Source organism: Cottoperca gobio, chromosome 6 (assembly GCF_900634415.1).
Source record: "Cottoperca gobio chromosome 6, fCotGob3.1, whole genome shotgun sequence".
Classification (NCBI taxonomy): domain Eukaryota; kingdom Metazoa; phylum Chordata; class Actinopteri; order Perciformes; family Bovichtidae; genus Cottoperca; species Cottoperca gobio.
The window spans coordinates 1,933,304-1,955,874 of NC_041360.1; the positions used below are offsets into that span (position 1 = coordinate 1,933,304).

Genomic DNA, 22,571 nt, shown 5'->3' on the forward strand with positions numbered 1-22,571 from the left:
CTCAGAGTATTAAAAGGTTTTGAGTGTCTGATCCATTGATGAACCTTTAATGTAATGATGTCGGATCTAAGTAACAAATTGCAAACTCTTGCTCTCAATAGTACTAAATCATTCCCAGCTTATAGATAGTAGGCAACATGCATCATCAAAGGTAATGGACAGGTTAGAACTTTGGAGTCAAGTTCTCAGCATCTCATGAATACACTGACTGAAGGGCAGGAGATACCATGGACATGTGGCGTTTCTAAACAGACAGAGTTGTCTTCATCTGAAGAGTCAATGAGGGCTGCAGGGATGACATCACCGCACCATCATCAATTATTTCTCTACTCAATTGGCTTGAACTGTGTTCTTCTTTCTCCCATCATATTACTACAGACGTTGCTTGAGAGTTTATTTAGAGGTCTGTGTCTGGTAAAATATCTGAACATTTGACCTACTTACAGCGTAACCTTTATTGTGATACAATTAAACTTGAAAATCAGGAGTGACGCCAAACGTGATCGGCCTTGAAGTTGAATAACCTTACCTGCACAGTCTTCTTGATGCGCTGGGAGGGCCCAGGGTAGTCCTTGGAGTACAGGTCAGTCAGGAACAGAGAGTTGATGAGTGTCGACTTCCCAAGACCAGATTCACCTGAGGAAACACACACACAAATGTAACAAAGTTAAAAACATAAATAGAGTGTGAATTTAAAGCTTTGTCAATTTAGTAGCAAAACAATGAAAACAAGCATTTCATATTTTATTTGACATGAGCACAGCAAATGGAAAGACAGCTTGCTGGCCACATGTTATATGTGCATGCATGCATAGGCTCAACTGCAAGCGGACACACATTAAAAACCATACACAAAATTCACTGCACACACACTATTGCACACACACACACACGGCCCGGAGAGAGAAAGAGAAGAGCAGAGAAAGTAGAATCATTGTCTGTGAGGGCAAAGGTCAGGAGCTCGTCCGCCAGCAAAAAAAAGCTTTCAGAAAGAGGGAATAAAACATTTCCTCTCCACCTCCTGCTCACTCACTCCCTCACCATCCCATTCTTCAACTCTCCCTCCGTCCCTTTCACTAAACGCTTCCGTTACATATAAATCTTCCTATGCACTTCTTTCTGTGCCAATTTTCCATTCTCTGCTCAGATCAATCACAAAAACACACAGTAAACATTTACTTGACCAAGAGCACAGCCTCTCCAAACATACACACTCTATACACTCTCACACACACACACACACACACACACACACAATGCTGTGATTAATGGCTGAGCATCTGGCTCGTGTCTCACGAGAAGGCCTTGGAGGAGTGTTTGGTTGGAGGGAAGGACGGCTGCTTGTCCTAGCAAGACTTCTGACTGACTCGCAAAAAACCACCACGCTACTTTTCAGCTTTTGAAAATCTGACACCACCACCACACTGACAATTTGTGACCCAACATCAACCAGAGTGGGTACACAGTAGCTTACCAACATTTACAAGACAACAATTCAAGAAAAATACTATTTCAGACAAAAGACAAGATAAATCATAAATCAAACTGACCTTGAAGTGAATGTTAATATGATAAAGAAGAATATATTTTTGGACTTTTATTATCTGCGTTGCTAACCGGCAGAGAACTTGCTGCATTCAGTCAAATAAATCAAGCTGCTCTCCAAAGCTAAGACAATATACACAATAAGTGTAGTGTTGTCAAGCTGTATTGCTCTTACCATACTGCACCTAAAAGCAGAAAGCTGGAGGTTTCCATTTCACAATGATAATCAGATGTTGCAGCAGATTGATGAGCAATATCCAGAAACCCAACAGCTGACAGAGTCCGATCTGTCCGGGGCCTCTCAAAGTGCTCCAGACTGAGGGTTTTACTGTGAGGTTAGCATGAAGTAGAATGCTAATTCAAAGAAACACATTTGCTGCAAGGCTTAGAAAGGGTACCTAATTATTTAGGAGATGTCAGAAGCACAAAATAAAATGATATAATGACACTTATATATAAATGCAACCTGAGTACGGGTGCTAATAAATAGTCAGTGTGCTTTGCTGTAAAATGCTCGTCCTTTAAGATGGGGATTTCCTTTTCCATGTTTGTTATTTAATAGCTTAATTGCAACAGTCAGTGCCTAAACATGAGAAGCTGCTCCTTGAATGTTTTGTACGGAGATCTTTGCTATTGAGAAAGAGACAGGACAGGGAACAGAGTTGTGACCGTCAGAGCTGAGCAACTTTTGCCAACGTAGTTGTCAGAACAGATTCAATCACCACCAGTGCAGCTGCTTTGCTTTTCTATTCATTCTATGTAAATACATATTGATTCTCTTCATCTCCTTCAAGTCAGGCACCTGCCTGGGGAGAACATCTGCAGGGAGAAGGGTTCATTCATACTTTCCACAGGACATCTGTGTATTCCATCAGTCCACATCGGTGTGGTTTGAAACCCCAGTTGATTTACCCCTTATGAACCCCTCAGTCTGCCCCGTGTGCTCAGTTAAGGATGATATTCTATCCCAGTGCGAGTTATGAACACACTTCATATCAGTATCTTCTACTTCCTCCACAACCACATGACGGCTGACTCAGGAATGTTTGGAGTTAGAGGTCAGGTACGCACACACACACACACACACGCTCACACGTATAGAAAGGCCATTTCATGACGAGATAGCACAGATGTATGAAACCTCCTCCTCAGACCTGAAAGGAGGGAAAGTTATCTAAACTTAGAGGGGAGGGAAGTGAATGTGTTGGATTATGTGTGTCCTTCAGTACTGAACTATACATCTGCTTCCCCTGTTAGCAGCTTAGCGTCACTGCAGATGCAAACATAACAAAACAAACAGCCTAACCATGAGCACAAGGGAGAAAATTATCTAAAAACAATGCAACAGATGTGATGGATTAACTGGAACAACTGGAAACCACTCCACATTTGCCATATCAACCATTAGCATTTATTTGTATTCGTGTTTCTGTCCAGCCAACAAAGTCCAATTATCACTCTCCTTTTAGCCTGTATAGCTCTCCACCAACTCCTAGAGGACTATCTGTGTCTCTAGCTGCTAAATGCTCCTCTGTTCACCAGCCAGTCTCTAGCCTTGTCTGCTGGTTTGCTGCTGGGAAGGTAGAGGACAGTGGGTTCATCAGAGGTTTTGCAAATGCAGAGTCGTTTGATAATTCTCTGTGGGTTTGTCAATCTAGCAACACCTCTCACGTTGGACACAGAATTTATTCTATTTTTTTTAATATAAAATGACTGACCAAACATCTCAGTGGATCCTCAGAAAACATCATGTTGGCTGTCCTAACTACAATAAACAGGTTTCACAAACACAAATAGAAGAAACTAAGCTGCATTGTGAACCACATTTGTGATATTAACAATGAACCCTATTCTAAAATAACATTCTACTAATTGAAATGCTGTAAAAAAAAAAGAAGAAGAAAGAAATAATTGAATGGTTGGTTATTAACTGCTGTAGCAGCTCAAAATGACAGGTTAGTTTCTCTGACAGAGAGGCCCACAGTGTTACTGATGCTCACTGCAGAAGTCTAAACCCCCGAGGGCAGGTCCGTCCCAATTAGCCTCCCTAGTTCAGCATTAATTAACTATTGGTTCCACATGACAAGTGGAAGCACAGTGCCAGCTCTCTGTAAATAGACTAATGACCTGAACATCAGTGATGGATGGCTGAGCCTTCCAGCTCATCCCTGCTGTTTCTCTTCCTCTTCCTCTCATTGAGACATCACTCCATCTCTCCACAGCTCTGTGTCACTCAGCCAACAACCACATTCAATTTTGTCCCATTTATCTTTCTCTTTGTCCCTGCTGTCAGTTAGTATGGGGGATTATTATCTCCCACATTAACAGAGGGGGAGTCATTGCACGCTTCTTCATACAAATGAACGCATATATTCATGAGTTTGTTTTTTTGTTCACTTAAGTATTACATGCTCCTGTTTGTTCTAGCAGTTTCAATACAGGCTGTCCATAGATGGTGTGACACGTACAGGCAAAGCAAGATTTACGAAGTCGATGCCAACAGTCTGAAAATAAGACGGGACTCAGGGAAGATAGAACGTGTGTTTGAGACAAACGGAGATCGTTACAGGGTGTCCAGGGAACGCAACCTATTACCAACCTACATCATTCCCTTCATAGGTTTCTCTTGCAAAAGAGATCTTGATCTCAATTAGACTTCCTGAACTGTTAACTAGCTTAACTATTAGCTCAATCATTTATTATGCTATTGTGATAAATTAATAGCTGCCAGCGTGAGCAGACATTAATGTTAGTAACTGGTGCACTGGGAATCTTTATCCATGCTTACTCATTGCTGTGCAGTAGCTCATTAATGTAGTATATACATATATAAAACCATGCATATTAGATATGTACATGTTGAAAGAGATATAGCAGGATGGACTGAGAGAGACAGAAAAGCAAACAAATAGAAATAGTCAGAGTGGGTTTCCCATGGGATTCCTGACATTCCTCCCTCTCTTTCTCTCATTCTGTATCTCCCTCTCAGCCCCGAGGCAGCAGCTGGCCCCCTCACATCCTGACAGGCCTACTAACTAGCACCAACACACATACACACACACACAACACACACACAAACACAAATCTAACAGGCATGTGTGAGGCCAGAAAGTGTAAACTGAGACATCTGGGGAACATAAAGGATAGAAAATCACAGAGCCACAGACAGAAGCTGGATGTGAGAAATGATGTGTTTGCTGAACACAAGTCGGTTGGAAAAGATAATTCTCCATTGTTGAGGCTAAATGGGACTGGCTGAAGCAGAGGTCAGAGGTCAGTGTTTTGGCAAAGATAAGGATCTGCATGTCCAGCACAGACCTATAGAAAAGTCAGAATCCAGTCTAAATTCAGTCAGCACTCCGTCTGACAGCAGTGGCCCACATATGTTGGTTACTGGAGCCTTGGAGGGACACAACCCACTTTCCTTTGGTTTGTTTTTAAATTAGAGAGTGAGTGTTTTGCTGCGATCCACCGAGCCTGAGACTAAATCTGACAGATTCGGCACGTGCTGGGTCACAGTAGACATGTGCATCTCAAAATAGAGACGGAGCGAACCAGAGCACAGCAAAATACAAAAGTAGAAAGGAGAGGAAAATACTTGCCTTCAGTGGTTTGACTGAGCATGCATGAACATGCACATGTGCATGACCCATCCACACACACTCATACACACGGTCAGAGTGTTGTGCCCGGAGGCAATAAGGAGTCTTTGTGAAGTAGGTTTTAAAACATGCTGCTGTCCAGCAATAGTGACGAGGCCTGTGCTGCTGTAAAATGGATGGCTTAATACTACACTGACCACAAATCTAGAGCGGACATCAGACTGGAAATTACTGAACGAGAGACTCTGACATCATTCTGTAACTTGCAGCTGTCCTGCTGAGATATTGTTGGGTTGATAAATAATTATCAGTAATGTGGATATAGGTATATAACTAAGTGGGTAAAGACAAATAATAGAAGAGCAAGAAGAGTCTGATAAGTAAAGAAAATCACATCACTTTACTGTAATGCAGCCTTTAAAACCAGGAAGAGACAACATTTATGCCATATTACGATATACGTCTTATATTCTGATTGCTCTATTATCATATTATATATTATTCATATATTGCCCAGCCCTCGCTGAGTGACCAGAATGTGTCTTTTCTGGGTAGCATTATGAAATTTTGGATCCGCGAGACTTCTCTCGGTACAGCCGAAGAACGACTGACAAAAATCCAAGAGTTTTCTTGCTGATCAAGGACTAGCTGTATGAATGTTACATCATGCCAAGTGCAAGAGTGAGGAATTGAGCAGCTGTGCAACTGAAACGATGGCATGAAACTGCAAACGTTCACGCTTGAGAATTCTGTTGTCTTCAAGATGACATGGGACCATCTTTCTGCTAAAGGACACAAGTACCAACTTGTCATTCTTGGGTTCAGAGTATGGCAGTTGAAAACTGTGCTCGGCATGCAAGAATAACCAGCCAAATATGTACTTTATGTCCATGAAGCATAGCTGTGTGTAGCCCATAATGCTACATAAAGGGTTAGACACAATAAAAGTAACACCTGTACAATGTAACACAGTATAATAACCCATTCATCCATCCATCCATTTTTCACTGCTTATCTGGGTCCGTTGTTGTGGTGGTTAAGCAAATGAGCCCTTTCTGTAGCCACTTCCTTCAACTCCTCCAGGGACTTTCTGGGACATTCAAAGGCCAGATGGGAAATATAATCCCTCTAATGTATCCCCCACCCTGCCCTGGATTCCACCTCCACATTGGACCCACCAGAATACCTGCAGGTAGACCTAACATTATCAATGGCTCTGTTCCATTGAACCTTTCCCAGTAAACCATGCTAGTTTGCCAGCATACACAATACCACAGCACTGGAACTGACATACCTCAATGGAATGCAGCCAATTTTAAAATGATCAATTGCTCATGTGTCTTTCCTGCAATGACACATTGTCCACAATGCTCCACTGTGCCTGATGAAGAGCCAATTTGGACTTGAAAAGTTGCACTTATCCAAATGTAATAAAGAATAAACTCTGTAAGGGGGTGGATGACAGCATTACAACTCCTTTGGGAGACACGTCATAATGGCTGCCATGAAAAACACCTACTGCGGTGCAGGGAAAGGATCACAGGGAGGTGCTTCACATGTCATGATGTCCATCAGACAACTGTATCTCATCTAAGCAATTGTATGTAATCTAAAATCAATTAACATCAATTTCAGTTTATCTGGTATAACTGTTGATGGGGGGGAAACTATTTAAATGGACGTGTGTGGTGGAGGTGAACAGAGCAACACCCAATTGTGGTCATCAGAGTGTGGAAGTCTATGATGCGTTTCTATTAACTTGCTACATTTGAACTTTCAAATAACCACAGCAAAGACAAAACTTTCCCATAATCATATATTTCTGTTGGCACTTGTAAACCACAGTTCTTGAACTTTAACCATCAGATGTCAAGTGCCAAGAATGGCATTGTTCAGCAAAACTGAGCTCAAAATTGGTGTTGAGAGAAGTTTGAATTTTAAATGAGGAATTACCACATGAATGAGCAACTGTCACACTAACAACCACCGATCTTCTTCTCTTTGTTACAGGTCACTCTCAATTGTGAAACAGTGACAGTAGCTGGGTGAAGTTGAAATCCTTCATTCTGAGATTTTGAGATGAACTGAGAGTTGGAACTGAGAGGGATTAAGTAGATGGAAGGAAAAAAGAGTGAGGTCTGTTTCATACACATGGGTCAACACTAGGGTTGGGCTGAAGAACGATGCCATCATCCATCGCAGCAGCTGGCTGTCATCGACACCTGACACTGGGATTGAGATTTAAAAACCTCCAATGTCCACACCAACACCGGGGCAGTGGCGTCCTTTCTCCTGGCGAAAGAACGTCACGATTGATAAGACGACAGACATCCTGTTATTTGTAATGTGGATATAGCTCCTGTAACGGGTTTTGTGCCATATGATTTGATCAGTTTGGATGACTTGTACAGCTCTAGTCTGCAGTCTGAGTTAAGCAGCACAGCAGAGAGGAGAGACGTGCAGCGAGAGCCACAGAGACACATAATAACAGCACCTTTAGCCTATTGGAGTAGCCCATTAGACAACGGCCCAAATACAAAATATCATCATGCATTGCCATGCTTCACTGTAGACATCGTCACATGCCCAACCCTAGTCACCACATTGAATGAGTGTATGTGCGTTTGTGAGCATGAGGGAATGTGTGTGTTTGGTGTGTAATAACACACCAGGGTAAACCAGCAGATTAACAAGACTAAAGCCTTCCTTCACTCACTCCCTTCTGCAAGGTCAGTAGGCAAGGTGGTCAATCATAAATCTGTCAGACCGTCTTATCTGGACACACACACACACACACACACACACACACACACACACACACACACACACACACACACACACCTTAGAGAACTACAACAGGAACAGTAGGACAGAGAGGGAAACAGTCTTTTAATCAGACACGGATCAGTGAGGCAGATAAACAGATACTGACTTAGTAGGCTGACTAATACTGAACTGTAAAAGAGATTCAAGCTGATCCATCACTTTACTGGCTTCTTCATTCACTTTCATTCACAGGTTTACGGCTTTGGAGGGGCGCTCACCGTGCGGGGGGGGGGGGGGGGGGGATTGCGTGCGCGTGCTTGGCGCGGGAGATTGTGTGTGCGTGCGTGCCACGGTTTCTATACATGGAATCGCAGTTTCGGGCTTCCGGTGGAATCGCAATGCATTCTGGGGTGGCAAGACTAGAAAAGTGAGCACCAACTCCACAAGTGCCGCCATATTGGATTTATTCTCTACATGTTTACATTTTACTTAGCTTATTCTGCAAGCGTGTTTACATTGTATTTGGCTAGTTTTTAGTGTGTAATCATCGCTCTTCTAGTTATGGGATTTGGACACCGACATTGTGTAGGTGAAAGGATGTTCAAACAGTGGGAGAAAGCTAAATAAATGGGCAGAATCTCATTGTGAGCTTCACGATTGCAAAAATTGCCCCCATTCATATTATTTCCATTTCCAACAGCACTAAAGAACAATGATAGAAGGCTAGCATGGACCAAAGCTGTAAGAGACAGGATTACAATGGGAAGTCTTGGGAGCCCAAGAAATCTTGGCGGATTTGCAGTGAGCATTTCATGCAAGGAAAACCAACAAATGAATTCCGTGATCCTGAACTCGACCTGGGGTATGTAGTCTATCTACTTGATCTATATATTGACAAATGTACTTTCTATATATTGAGTTTTATAATAATTAATCAAACACAAGTTAGGTATATATTTATAATAGCTTATCCCTGCAACACAACTGCAATAAGCACTTATTATATGTATATATGATATCGCCAGTTTTCTTGACTGCGCAGATCCATGCCGAATGTGGCGTATGGGAAGTTTTCATTGAATGAGTACATTTTGCTTTCAAAAAGCAATACTCAGAATCTGCGAGAGGATTGAAAGATATTTGTTTCAACCAGCCAGACTCAAACAGTCTAAATGCTTTGCCTTCTTTGTATTCGTTCAAAGTTCGTTTATGAAACTCGACATCGTTCCCTGGGTGGTCAGACATTAAAAATAATGTTATATCACTGAGGTATATCGGCGGCCAAGAAGTCATGCTGTTGTTTTCATTGACCCAGCCATCCTGCAATGTCAAGGGATCAGGCACTGAAACGCCACTCGGCATAACCAAAAGCTTAGTCTTTTCTTTTTCTGTGATTGAAATTCTTTCGTTCGAACGGGGGCTTGCAGTCGCAATTTTTGCAATCGTGAAGCTCACAATGAGATTCTGCCCATTTATTTAGCTTTCTCCCACTGTTTGAACATCCTTTCACCTACACAATGTCGGTGTCCAAATCCCATAACTAGAAGAGCGATGATTACACACTAAAAACTAGCCAAATACAATGTAAACACGCTTGAAGAATAAGCTAAGTAAAATGTAAACACGTAGACAATAAATCCAATATGGCGGCGCTTGTGGAGTTGGTGCTCACTTTTCTAGTCTTGCCACCCCAGAATGCATTGCGATTCCACCGGAAGCCCGAAACTGCGATTCCATGTATTTAGTTCTCCCCTCTCCTCTCTTCCGCTCTGTAGGTGTGTGCGCACATGTGTGTGTGTCAGCTGCGAAGCCCCGCCCTTCGCAAAACGGAGAGAATGTGAAAGCGCAAAGAAGACAGTACAAACTGAAACGTGCACATAAATTAGATCAATAGCATAAGTGTTTAGTTTATTTAATAAAAGAGCACCTGTCAATGTGAAAAGTAAGTTGTGAATAATGAAAATATATTAATTTCTTTATTTGAGAAAAAAGCAAAAAAACATCTTGAATTTCAGGCAGGGCGCTGGGCTCCGTTGGATGTCAGTAAAGTCACACATCAGTGATGTCACAGTAGGTGTTTTGCCTTTGACCACTGTTGCAACACCTAGTCTGACATTAATGGAGATGCGTGTCACAAATGCAATATGCCAAAGCTTTGTTAAGCAAGACCATAGGGGTATTTGATAAGGGTATTAATATATTACGACATGATGACATTTTTATAATCAGATACTCAGTGTAAGCCAATTATTGTTAAGAACTTAAGGCGTAATCACAATACAACACAAAACAAGGGTCTTCAGCTGTGTGTTCTGCGTTGGTCAGAGCGTTATTTACCACTTCAAATCACTAATACATTAACTATAATGCTAATGTTGCAAGTAGTAGATCATTTTGTCTCAATATAATGGACAGTTTTTTCTCAATAATGCGAATGTGCAATTAGAGTCTACAGCCAGCTCTGTGGGGCTGTACTTCTGTGCAGAGGGTCAGAGTGTCTGTCAGTAGTTCTAAAACATCACTTAGAGCTATCTGAACATGTGAATGTTTCAACATTTTCAACATAATACAAAGAACTCATTAGACTAAACTGATGTGTAGTTGTTCTGATATTGTAGTAGTGGGTATTGTTCAAAAGGTTTGGATCTAAATCAGGAACTATCTGATAAGAAAACAAGTTAACCAGATTATGAATCTGTACAGTGTTTAATTACCAGCTTTTGGTACTTGGCAGTACTCATTCAGTGCTATAGAGACATTTTGGTCAGTACCAAAAAATGATGTTTGATATCCAGGACTAGTTGTAGTCCTACTCTGATAAGAACTTAATTATTGGGGAAACTTGGGGAATACTGAAAGAATAAACAAAAGATAGTGAAACTTTAAAATAACTTGTATCATTTCCACTGTAATGCAATGTCCCACATGCAACTCAGAGCGCTTATTGCAAGATCAGTCTCATAGAAAGCTTCTGAAAAGCAAAGGCTGCGGGGCTGATAAGTACTGGCCTTGTTACACATCAGAAGCAGCATGAAGCATCACTTCCCCTCTCCTCCCAGCTCCCTTCAGTTCGGATCTGACTCTCAGCTCTGTTCAGCTCTCTACACTGGCGCTGGATCTTGCTAATCTTTCCAGGAGTTTCTATTCAATCTGCCAGCAGGACAAAGGGGCAGGAAGCTGCTTTTCCTCCTCAGAGAGGGACAGATTGAGTGGGAAAAGACAGAGCGTTGGATAGAGAGGAGGAAGAAAAGAGCGGCTAAAGAGCTCAGAGCTCCACATGGGCGTCACAGGCACCCACACAAACACACAATACCATCATTCTGACTTCCATACCAAGAATTGGTTTCATATATAAAACCTAATACAACATCCCTACATACCACATCAGAACAAGCAATATCACAAAGCCACACAGTCCACCACAGCCAGTGGTGTAGTGTCTGTTGGCACAGTAGGGGTGCATCCGATGTCAAAACACATGGTCCAGTAGAAGCTGGCTCAACTTTCACTGAAACGTGATGCAACCTCATCCAGCAATGTGCGCCGTTGGCCAATCTAATAAAAAAAACATATTCCTGGTAGGATGCTGGAATAGGGCAGCAAGTAAGACGGTAAAAAGTATTTCCCAAAAATGCAAGCGTTGCTATATAAGAAAAATATATACAAATAAATAAATAATTACATTTTGTATGTTGCACTTACATTGGTTGGGCTTATTTGTAGCTAATGGTTTCATTTGTATTCTATGTTTCTGTATGTTGCACTTTTGTTTGGCTTATCTGCAGATAATGTACCTGCAAGATTCTTGCTGTTCGGAGTTGTATCCTCATGATTGTTTGCACTTATTGTAAGTCGCTTTGGACAAAAGCGTCAGCTAAATGAACTCTAACGTATTGTAATATATATGCAATTATTTAGCTTGTAGTGCACACAGAGCAATGAATTATAAAATAAATATTGTTTCAGTCTTTTGCAACAGTATCGAGCATGAATAGTCTGATTATATGAACAGTTACAGTACAGCGGGATGCCATTATAATCTGTTCATCTAAAACCTCTCACCACGACACATATAAGGGAGACAAGATTTATACATTTTGTAATAATATATATATATATATATATATATATATATATATATATATATATATATATATACACACATACATACACACTGTACCTAGTGGTGGTGGGAACAGAAAGCGGTTGATATATTTGTATTAAGTTATCAAAAGAAAACCCATTCTTACCTTCACATTCACAAGTACCAGCTGAAGTTGAAAGGCTAACCTGCAGGCATCAGCCCAGTCGTCTCCTACTCAAACATCTGTTCCAAAACTGAACAAATGGGCCTCTGAGTCGACAACACTTCACTACAATGCCAAGTACAGCAGTACTGAGGCCAGCCCACAATCTGCCGGATGCTGTAGGTCTCAAATAAAAATATAATAGGCTATACGCTGCTATTTCCTACATTTCTCCGTTACATTGTTTTGTGATCATGGTCATATTTATAGTCTTTTTTTTGGTCGATTGTACGGTTCATGAACTGGAGTTTATTGTACCAATTGCCAAAGTTACACAATATAAGAGTCCATTGTAAATGCCTAACATGATTTTTCACGATACAAACTGTATACACAGTTCACCCATTTCTAGATTAAGTCGTAAAGCATTTCAAACCGCAAATTCAAAAGCAGGGGCGGAGTAAATCTGCACACGTTCAACTGACCGATAGCAAGTCAACTTGACAGTGCTGATCTTTAACGGAGAGCCAGAGTCCAAAATGGAGGGAGCTATCATAGCTTGTTAGCTGTGTTGCACCATTCTCTTTATGAAAGCCTCCTCTGTTGGAGTTCAGTAACTCTTTAAAAACAAGATACCAGGGAGGAGTAGGGGGTAGAGTGTAGAGAAAACATGAAGGTTTGAAAAGCTAAATAGACTAAATAGCGCCCATGTTTCCTGCAGGATAGCAGGTTTCCTCGTCTTAGTCGTGAACATTTTAGTCTCGTTTTAGTTGACAAACACTTAACATATTATACTTGCTTTAACTCATCGATAACTTAGCTGACAAAAACTAACTTTATCTCCAACCACTATATCACCAAATAATATACAGCAATTTTTGTTAAAAGGTTTTACTTTCAAAATCTTCAGTCAACTCTTTTTTGTCCACAGTATTATATGGAGATTAATTCAGTTTCATCTCGTCTGTCATGGAAACATGTTTACTATATTTTGTCAGCTTTCATTCATCATAGCATCATTTAGTGGTGGGACAAACACGCCCTGGCTGAGAAACTTCCCTCCGATCCTCTTCTTCAAATGTCTGCTGTGTGGAGTGGCCAACACACTGCTCTGCTCCTCACAATTGTTATGTGTGTAATTAGGATCAGCTGGGGTATGTGGGGCTGTGAGCCAAGAAAACTATGAAGCGAGACAGAGGGGCCCATATGTGAGAGGGCCTGAAACAGCATCTGATCGCTTGTGGATCTCTATCTGGTTCTCACCCAAGCCGTCACTCTGCTGTCTTTGTGTCCCTGCTGCTCTTCCACGGTGGCTGTTTACTAAACAGGAAGCTGAAACCCCAGGCTGAAATAATAAAGGTTGGACGCCTCTTTGTGTTAATGTCTTACTCCTACCACTGAAATGATCGGGGTCACCACAAGATACTTTGAGTTACATTCATGACCTTTAGAAACATTTAAATGCTAGCTGGAAAAAAGTTTAGACTAACATAAAAACCTAAAAAGCTTGTCAAAAACAGCCAAAAAAAGAACATTTATGAAGGAGCAGAAATGATGAAATGCAGAAAGAAAGGAAAGCACAATTGGAACCGAGACTGGATGTGAACTATGTCTTTCTCTTAAAGTTTTCAAGCAATCAGTTTAGTTAGTGTTGTTAAAGGAATAGTTCAACATTTTGGGAAATATGCTTATTTGCTTTCTTTGAAAATAATGGAAAAGTTGAAAATACAGCAATAATTAAAGAATTATAATGTAGAGAATTACATTTTTGTCATTTAATATGAAATATCTGCCAATACAAATCATAATAATATAGCTGCATAAGCTTTAGACAAGGGGTGTCAAACATACGGACCTCCAATCCAGCCCGCGGGATGACTTTGCAAAGTGTAAAAATTACAGACATTAACTGCAATTTTTCAATAAATGTTTTGTGTCTTTGTAGATACACTGTGATCTTTAAGTTGTAATGCGTAATTGCACTTATTCTTCTTAAGAAATGTTAGGTTGTTCACACATAAATGTTTTGTAAACCAACCAAAATCACAAAGGTTTAAATTTTTTATAGCAACTGCTGTAGGGGATGCTGATTTGAATATGCAAAGTAAACCCCAGAAACACGCTTCACTTTTTCAGATAGACTGATGCAATAAATGCTGAATGAGAGATTGCATTGGGTTACAGAGGCCAGTGGAACAGAGACTGGTCCGGATGTAATGTTGGCTCCCTACAACACTACTTCTACACGGTAGTGTGTGTCCATCCACATAGACAGCCAAACATATGGCTCCTCCACCGTCTGTCCATTTCCTTCCCACTGTAATGCAGTTAGCCACATTTTGTAACTAGGTTCATTCATACTTGAGGCCTCATCCTGCAGCCACCGTTCCAAATCAAATCATCCAAAGCACACAGATGTGTTATTGTGCGTCCTGGGACTACAGAGACAACTCCCCTGGGAAACTGAGAGAATGCAGCTTTCACAAGAAATATTTTCACATGCTCTTTCTCCGTCACTGAACAACACCGTATACGGCCCGCACGACCATTTGATCCGGCCCTCGAGGTAATTCATAAACACACGCAAAGAAATCCACGAAAAAAATAAAATAATAATCTAGACAGCAATAGAAAACTGGCCAATTTTTCCTGGCCAATGTCAGGGTCCCTGAACACAACACGAGCGGAACGTGTCATCACATGGTCACATCATGTCAAAAAACTTCAATATTAAACGAGACCAGTCATTGACAGTCAGTGAACGCAGCAGTGGCGAGTGTAAACATGAGAAAGCTGGATGTCACTTTCCAGGAGAAATGGACAAACGATGATTTCTTTGTGGAAGTAAAAGGCCAGTGTGTCTAGTTTGTGCGGACGTGTTTGCGGTGATGAAAGATAATCTCGAGCATCATTACAGCACGAGACATGTCAAACTGCACGAGCTGAAAGGACGAGTGCGTTTGGATAAAGTTAACGCTCTTCGGCGGAGTTTGGCCCAACAAGCAGCTCTCTGCAGAGCGTAACATACAAACATGGACAGATAGAGAGGTAGACCACCACACCAAGAACAGACTGTTCCACCACTGCTGTGCACTGTACACTCACTTTTTATAATTTGGGCAATATTCACTTTATTTTCTATCAACCACTTGGTACTTATATTATTTTTATTATATTTAATTATTGTTTACTGCCTTTTTACTTCATATGTTCTTTTGCTGTGACGAGATACATTTCCCCGTTGTGGGACTAATAAAGGATTTCTGATAAAACAGAAAGATACAGGATAAAAAAGTTGCTTTTTTGCACAGCATGAAAGAAAGGTGAAATGAATGGGCTGTGTCTTATTATTATTTTGCAGAGGTTATGAGTTCAATAATTAGTATGGCCCTCGAAGGATGTTGTAAAAAATAAAATGGCCCTTGATAGGAAAAAGGTTCCCCCCCTGCTGTAGATGTTCTTAAATCCAGGCCACACAGGACACCACCCGTCTGCAGAAACTGATTTTTAAATTGAGCAACTGAGTGCACTGCATGTCACACATGTTTTACCTCCTTTCAACCTGCGCTGATGACCCACATTCACACAAAACTGAAAGCACACTCAGACGAGCGGAGATGGGTGGGCAGGTGCGCTCACATAGGTTTGACTTGGGCGCACAAACATTCTCACATGCACTGAAGCAAATAAGCACGTTCACATCCTCAGTCATGATGATGTAGATGTTTCCAACTTACCTACAACCATTAACGTAAACTCGAACCCTCTTTTGACTGACTTCCGATACACCTGGTTGGGGAGATTAGCGAAGCCCACATAGCCCTCCAGGTTCCGCTGCTGAGGAAACACACAAACACACGCCTGAAATGTGTATCTTTAACATAGAGTATAGGCCTGTAACAGCATTAACAGGCTTTAGGCCTTAACATACAGACGCATGCATGCAACACACACACAATCTCTGTTACTATGGTATTTTGTGTGTGTGTTAAGAAACAAATACACAGCATATTTGGAACTGCACACAGTAATTATGTGTGCAAAAAGTGACAAAGATCTTGTTTTTTGTGAACCTGCAATTGGTATTTCTATGTCCTGCAGCGACAGAGACGCTTTGAAGTGAAGTACAGCTGGCATAAACACAAGTGGGAAAAAGGCAGTTTTAAGGGGAAGAGAATTGAGAGGGGCAGACACACAGAGAGAAATAACAGCCTTTCACAGAGGAGGATGGAAAGAGGAAGAATAGTCAAGCCTGCCAAAGTCCATCAAACAACTAAACTAAAACAGAGAAGTAATATAAGCCAATAAATGAAACCAATCAGTTTCTCAAAGTAGAACTGTAAAGCTACGTGGAGAAAGTCAAGGCAACACAAACAGAATCAAATGCACATGGGGAGATTACATTTGTTCTGTATAATAAAACTTACCACCAAGGTAACTCGTCATCCCTTTCTCCCTTCTCCCTTCCCCATTACTCTATACCTCAAATCCCAGTCTGCTGTCAGATAACACCCCCCTCCCATCCCTGTGTACTGTGCTGCACGCTACGTGAGGCAAACACAATCGATAACTTGCCTGCCTGCCAGCGAGCAGCCTCTCAGGCTCTGTCACGCATGGTGCCGATGGAAAACGGAAGCTCTGCCCTGATAGGTCTCCTGAAAGAGGGGGTTTAAAAGCACCAGCAGCTGAATTGTTGACTACTTCAAAATCCAAAATAAAGACAAAGAATGAAACTATCCTTGGTTGTGAACACATAGAACCGGGCATTATATGGCCATGTTAATAGAAGGCACATAACTGCTACTATAAACTTGTTCAATCGTCATGTGCAGACTTCTGTACTTGGGACTACTACTCTTGTCTGTATGATGTGTCTTTTGTGTGCTATGGGTGTCACATTTATGTTGCACTTAATCATCACTGCTGAGTGCGAATACATTCACCATCTGTCACCAGTTGTCCCAACATCAGCATTTTCCATAACCTTTATTTTCCCCACAACCACACAACACTGCAATTATCATGTATCCGGTTAGGAATGGTGATGAGCAAGTTTGGCCCCTAGCTCAAATTAACATATCTTAATGCAACAGCATACAATATTATGTCGGACAATAGTGTTCCTAAAAGCACTGTGGCAACAGTTTGGGGAAAACCCTTTCCTGTTTCAACATAACAATGCACAAAGCAAGGTCCATGAAGACATGCTGTTTCCAGTTTGATGAGGAAGAACTTGACTCGCCTGCACATGTCCCTGACCTCAACCCCATCCAACACCTTTGGGATGGTCTGCAACATTATAGCCAAACATTAGTATTGAATTTACTAATGCTCTTGTGGCTGAATGTGAGCATATCCCTGCATCCAGGCTCAAACATCTTGGGATTGGCCGGATGTCTGCATGCTTTTCACCATGCTGTATGTCTTTTGAAAGACTGTATCATTCATAAGGGTTAGACCAGTGTATTTCACAAAACAGTCTGGAGGCCGTTTCCTAGCAACACAAAAATAATATGGTCCATAGGTTTTTGAAAACTAACACTGTCAACACGGCCAAACCTAATGTTGTTTAAAAGAAATGGATGTTCGGTGGGTGCCAAAGTTAGCAGTATTCTGTGGCTTCCAGGTTGACCCACCACATCTGTCGTGGTAGAGGACTCCTTACATTAGCATACATTCCCATCATTGGACAATTAAAGAAAAATAGTTTGAAGACAATAAATCTTCTGTCATACTATAGGTGGAACACAGTAACTAATAACTAACGCCTATTAACCAAGGAACCTATATTTTATAGGTGCCTTGCCCATAACTAGCCTAACTGTACATTTAAATGTTTTCCACATTCCCACTGTTGAGTGTGACATCCAGAATACCTGTAGGTTAGACACTAACAACACCAGTGGATGGTATTGTTATTGTTATAAAGGAAACAATCTATTTGCCTCTACTATTTGCAATCTACTCTGTGATGCATGCAGCTCGACACCAGGCGTAACTCCTCTGAACAAGCCTGAAGCGCTTTGAGCTATTTCCATGTTTGATCCACCCACATACAAGTTTCGTGTGTGTGTGATAATGATGCATGTGTTACATAAGGCCTCTGGTGGTCTGTCCATTTACCCCTAGCTGCACTGTGGGCAGCACAGGTAATGGAACATACTGGGTTGGTCATTTAGCTATTGGGAAGAAATTATGAGTACTGGTTGTCTGTGTCAAGCTACTAAAAACCTCTGTATGTGTGTGTAGATGGAAGTCTGTGGATCAAATGGTGCACTGTGTGAATGCGTCAACATAGTGTGTATGAATAAGTATATGAATAAGAAAACCTTTTATTAACAGGGACTTTGTGTCTGTAGTGTATAATGAGGTTTGTAAGAAAAACACAACACACTTGAAACATCACATTTCCAACTTAATGATAACTGTATTCATCATAGTATCATTATCAATATTTGCAATGCTGCATTGGCACTTGCCACATATGCAATGTAGTATGATTAATGTGGTTATGTTTCATACTAAAGTGACTAACAGAGAGAAAAACGGGCAGGGGACATAAAAGAGTAAAAGAGATAAAAGGAAGTAATGGGGGATGATAGAGAGGAAGGCTAGTCTTACAGTTAACCCTTCCCCCAGTCCACCCAGTGGTGATAGTTGCTGCCTGGTTCACTGACATCATCTGTAAGTCGTCCCCCCCCCCCCATGCATTCAGCAGCTGATGCTGAGGCCCTCTCACTGCTTCCATCAGCTGTATTAAGCTTTCATTTATAGCCTACATATTGAATAATAATCGTGTAATAAATATTGCACCTCTTAACCCTGCAGTATTAAAACAGAAATTATTTGAAACTTCACCCACCCCCTTGGTGTGATATAAAGGAAAGTAACTCCCAGAGTGTATCACAAACAGATACAACACACACACAAAGTGTGGTGTGTTGTGCGATGAGTAATCACTCATTGCTAAATACAAGTTGTGTTCAAAGTCATTAACAAAGCAAACCAGATGTGGTCGTCAAAAAGGGTTCTTATTGCTAAACGTAGTCGTGTGGATACAGCAAACTGCATTCAACAATAAAGCAGTTTAATAAAGATTTGCTATCTGGTAGCGGAACATTCATGTCATTTAGGGAACATGGTTGTGTACTATCTAGTAGTGAATGGTTCAGCCACTATTGTTATGTATACACAATACAGGCCACCAAGCAATGCTTTACTTAATTAAATTCACCCTTTTTGATTGGTTGTGTTCTAAACTGCGATGTTTCTTAATGGAATTTGGCAGGAGAGCAAATCTTATCTGGGCTCTGATACTCAAAGCATATAATCAGACCACCACAGCTGGCTAGCGCCATCATCTACATTTTATTCTATTTCATACTGTCACTAGTAATATTGTCAAGGTCTAAACTAGAATTTACTGTTGCCCATATATTTCCCGACTGCATACGATCTTAAATGAGACCAGACCACGTCCACTGATACGTGCTGTTAAATAAAACGTTCAAGGAACCCTCACGCCAGCCTCCATTCAAATCAGAACTGCCATTTCACCTTATAGTGTTATCACTTTGTCAATTGGGTCCAAATGGTACATTTAGCAAACACTGTATATAAATTATTATACATTTTCGACACAAAATCTCGTTTAAACAGAATAATGCTACACAGAGGTGGGAGTCGTGATTCGTATTTAAGTCGATGGCATTTACTGAAATACATGTTGTTGGTCAACCACATTATGCCGAAGTTCTCAGTAGACTATATCAATTTGTCAGAAGGTGTGAGTGATGTTTCTTTCAAGTATATGTCTTTGTAAATATGCAACATATAATAAAACGACCAGATTGTTAAGGGAGCTTGGTGTTCAGTTCGATCCATATACGAGTCGTCGGTACCAAAAGGAACCAAAAGACGGATACGGTTACATAGGGGATTCCAACTATAGTCTATTGTAAATAACAGTAGTGTCAACACTTGCACATTGGTATATTTGGGAGACAAATGGACTTACAGCGATGCTGGGAACCGCAGTCTCTGGTCGCTCGATCATTGTACTGTGCTGTCACAACCCAGCCTGCAACGGACAGTCACCGAGGCATAAACTGATTAACGTCCAAAAGAATGACGGAGCAGAGACAAGTACACAACTTTCGACCCTAAAACCCGTAGTTTGGTTTAAACAAAAAGAAGCAAAGTCCGTCAGTGAACGAATGAATGAGGTTAAATTACATATGGCCGCTGACGGATACTACTAACAGATGTAGCACAGTGAAGAAAAATGCTCCAGTGCTTCGACGACTGTTTTTTGTCACGAGGCAAACACAATACACATTACATCCGGTTGAGAATTTCAGAAAAATACGAAATGTATCGCGACAATTGTATCTTTTGTGTAAAGCATTTGTCAAAAACGTATAACCAAGTGTGAAAATAACTATTCTGGTCGTTTTGCTTTTTGGTACCCAACTTTTTTATTTTCAAGCTAGCTTTTCCACTAGCTTTACCCATATATTTTTGAAAGCTACATTATGATAGATGGGTTTTATGCCCAATACATTAAGTTAAATTTGATAACCCCATTGTTCTGGACATTAAAATATTTTGTCATTACAACCACAATAAAATAATGTTTATTTTGTTAGCATTTAACTAAACTCCTGGGCGTTCTCACTGTACTGCTAAAATTATAGTTGTTCTGTACTCACAACTACACTGTAAAATATATATTAATTCAGCTTCAAATGTGGACCAAAAACTCTAGCAGAATAATATTTCAGCTTTTCAGAAAGAGCACTAACAGAAACTACCTCATGACAAAGGACAAGAACGGACGACAGCAGAGCCGGATTTAGGCTCTTATTTTGAAAGGAAATACACATACGTTCCGGTCTACTACTGGCCAGCTTGATGCAGTTATGGGAGACCTGAATCTATCTTCCTATTGGTCAAACACGAATGTGATCGGCCTCTGATCGTGTGTGTAAGGCCTTCATGTGCTGGAGGTGAACATGTTTTGGCTTCAAAGACGTTACTAAACAATTATGAACAACCGACAACGTGGTAAATGCCATACCATGAAGTATCAAGTGAGACATATGTGATTTCATTTATTTTAAATCCACAATATATAGGAAATAAACTCTAGGCCTTCCTTGAAACGCATCTGCCTACCTCAAAAATATATTTGGCATTTAGGACATTGGCTCTGAGGGGATACTTTCATGACATGGCTACAGCAATGTATTTATTACATTTACATAATAATGGCCCAATAATGTTTCTAGACAACTTGTGATTTGTCGCTCTGTCGTCAGAATATAGGCAGTAGTGGTGGTTTGTTGTTGAATATAATAAGATGTATTTCTATCACATTCTTAAAGTGCTTATAGATAGAAAAGATAGATATATAGATACACTTTATTTATCCCAAGGAAAATTGTTGTGCTATCCAATAAATCAATGTGATGGCTGGAATGAAAAACATTTCAACATCATTGGAAGCAACATTAAAGGCACCATGTGTCTCATTAGTAAATATTCGGAGGGGAACTTTTATTTTTGTTGTTCAGCCCACTATCAAAGCAACAATCCCAAGACTTGCATGCACTTGTGAGCTTTCTTTAAAGTGACTTGGATATGATATTATATATTGGCGCACTCTAGTGGTATAGAAAACCACTGCCATCAGACTTATTTGGTCTGCTATGATCAGTACCTTATGGAGGCTAATGTTTGCTGATGTTAGCTAACTTTAGATATATATTTCTGTGTAATTACTCTGTCCGTTTTCTGACCTTTCTTTATTTGTGTCACTGTTCCACTACATTATAGCTTTTTAAAATCATTCTGTTAATTCTAAAATGTTCAGCAAACATTACTGTTGGTTCAACTGAAAGGAAAAGTGCCTCAAAAACTAAATTATCTTTGATTTGTGTGATGACCAAATACAGAGCATATGACTGAGTACTTGTACAGTACTGCATTGACTTCAATGTTTGAACTGAACATGGTAAAACATACACATGTAATATTTGTTGATTCATATTACAAAATATGTATTTTAAAATATGGTATGGTATGTACAAATTCAAGATTCCTGCACATCCCAAGCTTGCAGCTCTGTGAGAAAAATGCTCAACTGTAAATAAAAACACCTCAGCCTTGAAAAGATAGATTTAAAGATCAAAAGCAATATGAAAATGTGAGATTAAAGTTGAGACAAAAATTGTGATTCAAGCTAATTAGCAGCATCAGCATTTCTTTGGATGTCGCCATCTCCATCTCTATTTATGGCTCCAAACACTATTTCATGTACTATAATATGAAAAAGGGGCTCAACACTTATGTATGTGGAAACTAAACCCTAAAAAGCCTAAAAAGAAGAGAGCGAGCCACAGAGACAAAC

At 40.5% G+C, this 22,571-nt stretch overlaps 1 protein-coding gene across 6 annotated transcripts in view; it reads right to left on the reverse strand.

Moving 5' to 3' along the window:
• LOC115009138 (septin-7-like) overlaps window positions 1-20,465 on the reverse strand; it is a 49,385-nt gene extending 28,920 nt beyond the window's left edge. For 2 of the 6 annotated variants that reach the window (XM_029432926.1, XM_029432924.1), the window contains exons 1-3: window positions 20,178-20,465; window positions 15,898-15,997; window positions 530-636 (exon numbers count right to left, since the gene is read on the reverse strand). In XM_029432926.1, the coding sequence (XP_029288786.1) occupies window positions 530-636; window positions 15,898-15,997; window positions 20,178-20,216 (246 nt within the window). In that variant the 5' untranslated portion in view covers window positions 20,217-20,465. The remainder of the gene's footprint in view (window positions 1-529; window positions 637-15,897; window positions 15,998-20,177) is intronic. The other 4 variants (XM_029432925.1, XM_029432927.1, XM_029432930.1 and 1 more) reach the window with 4 other exon arrangements.
• Window positions 20,466-22,571: the final 2,106 nt, after the last annotated feature.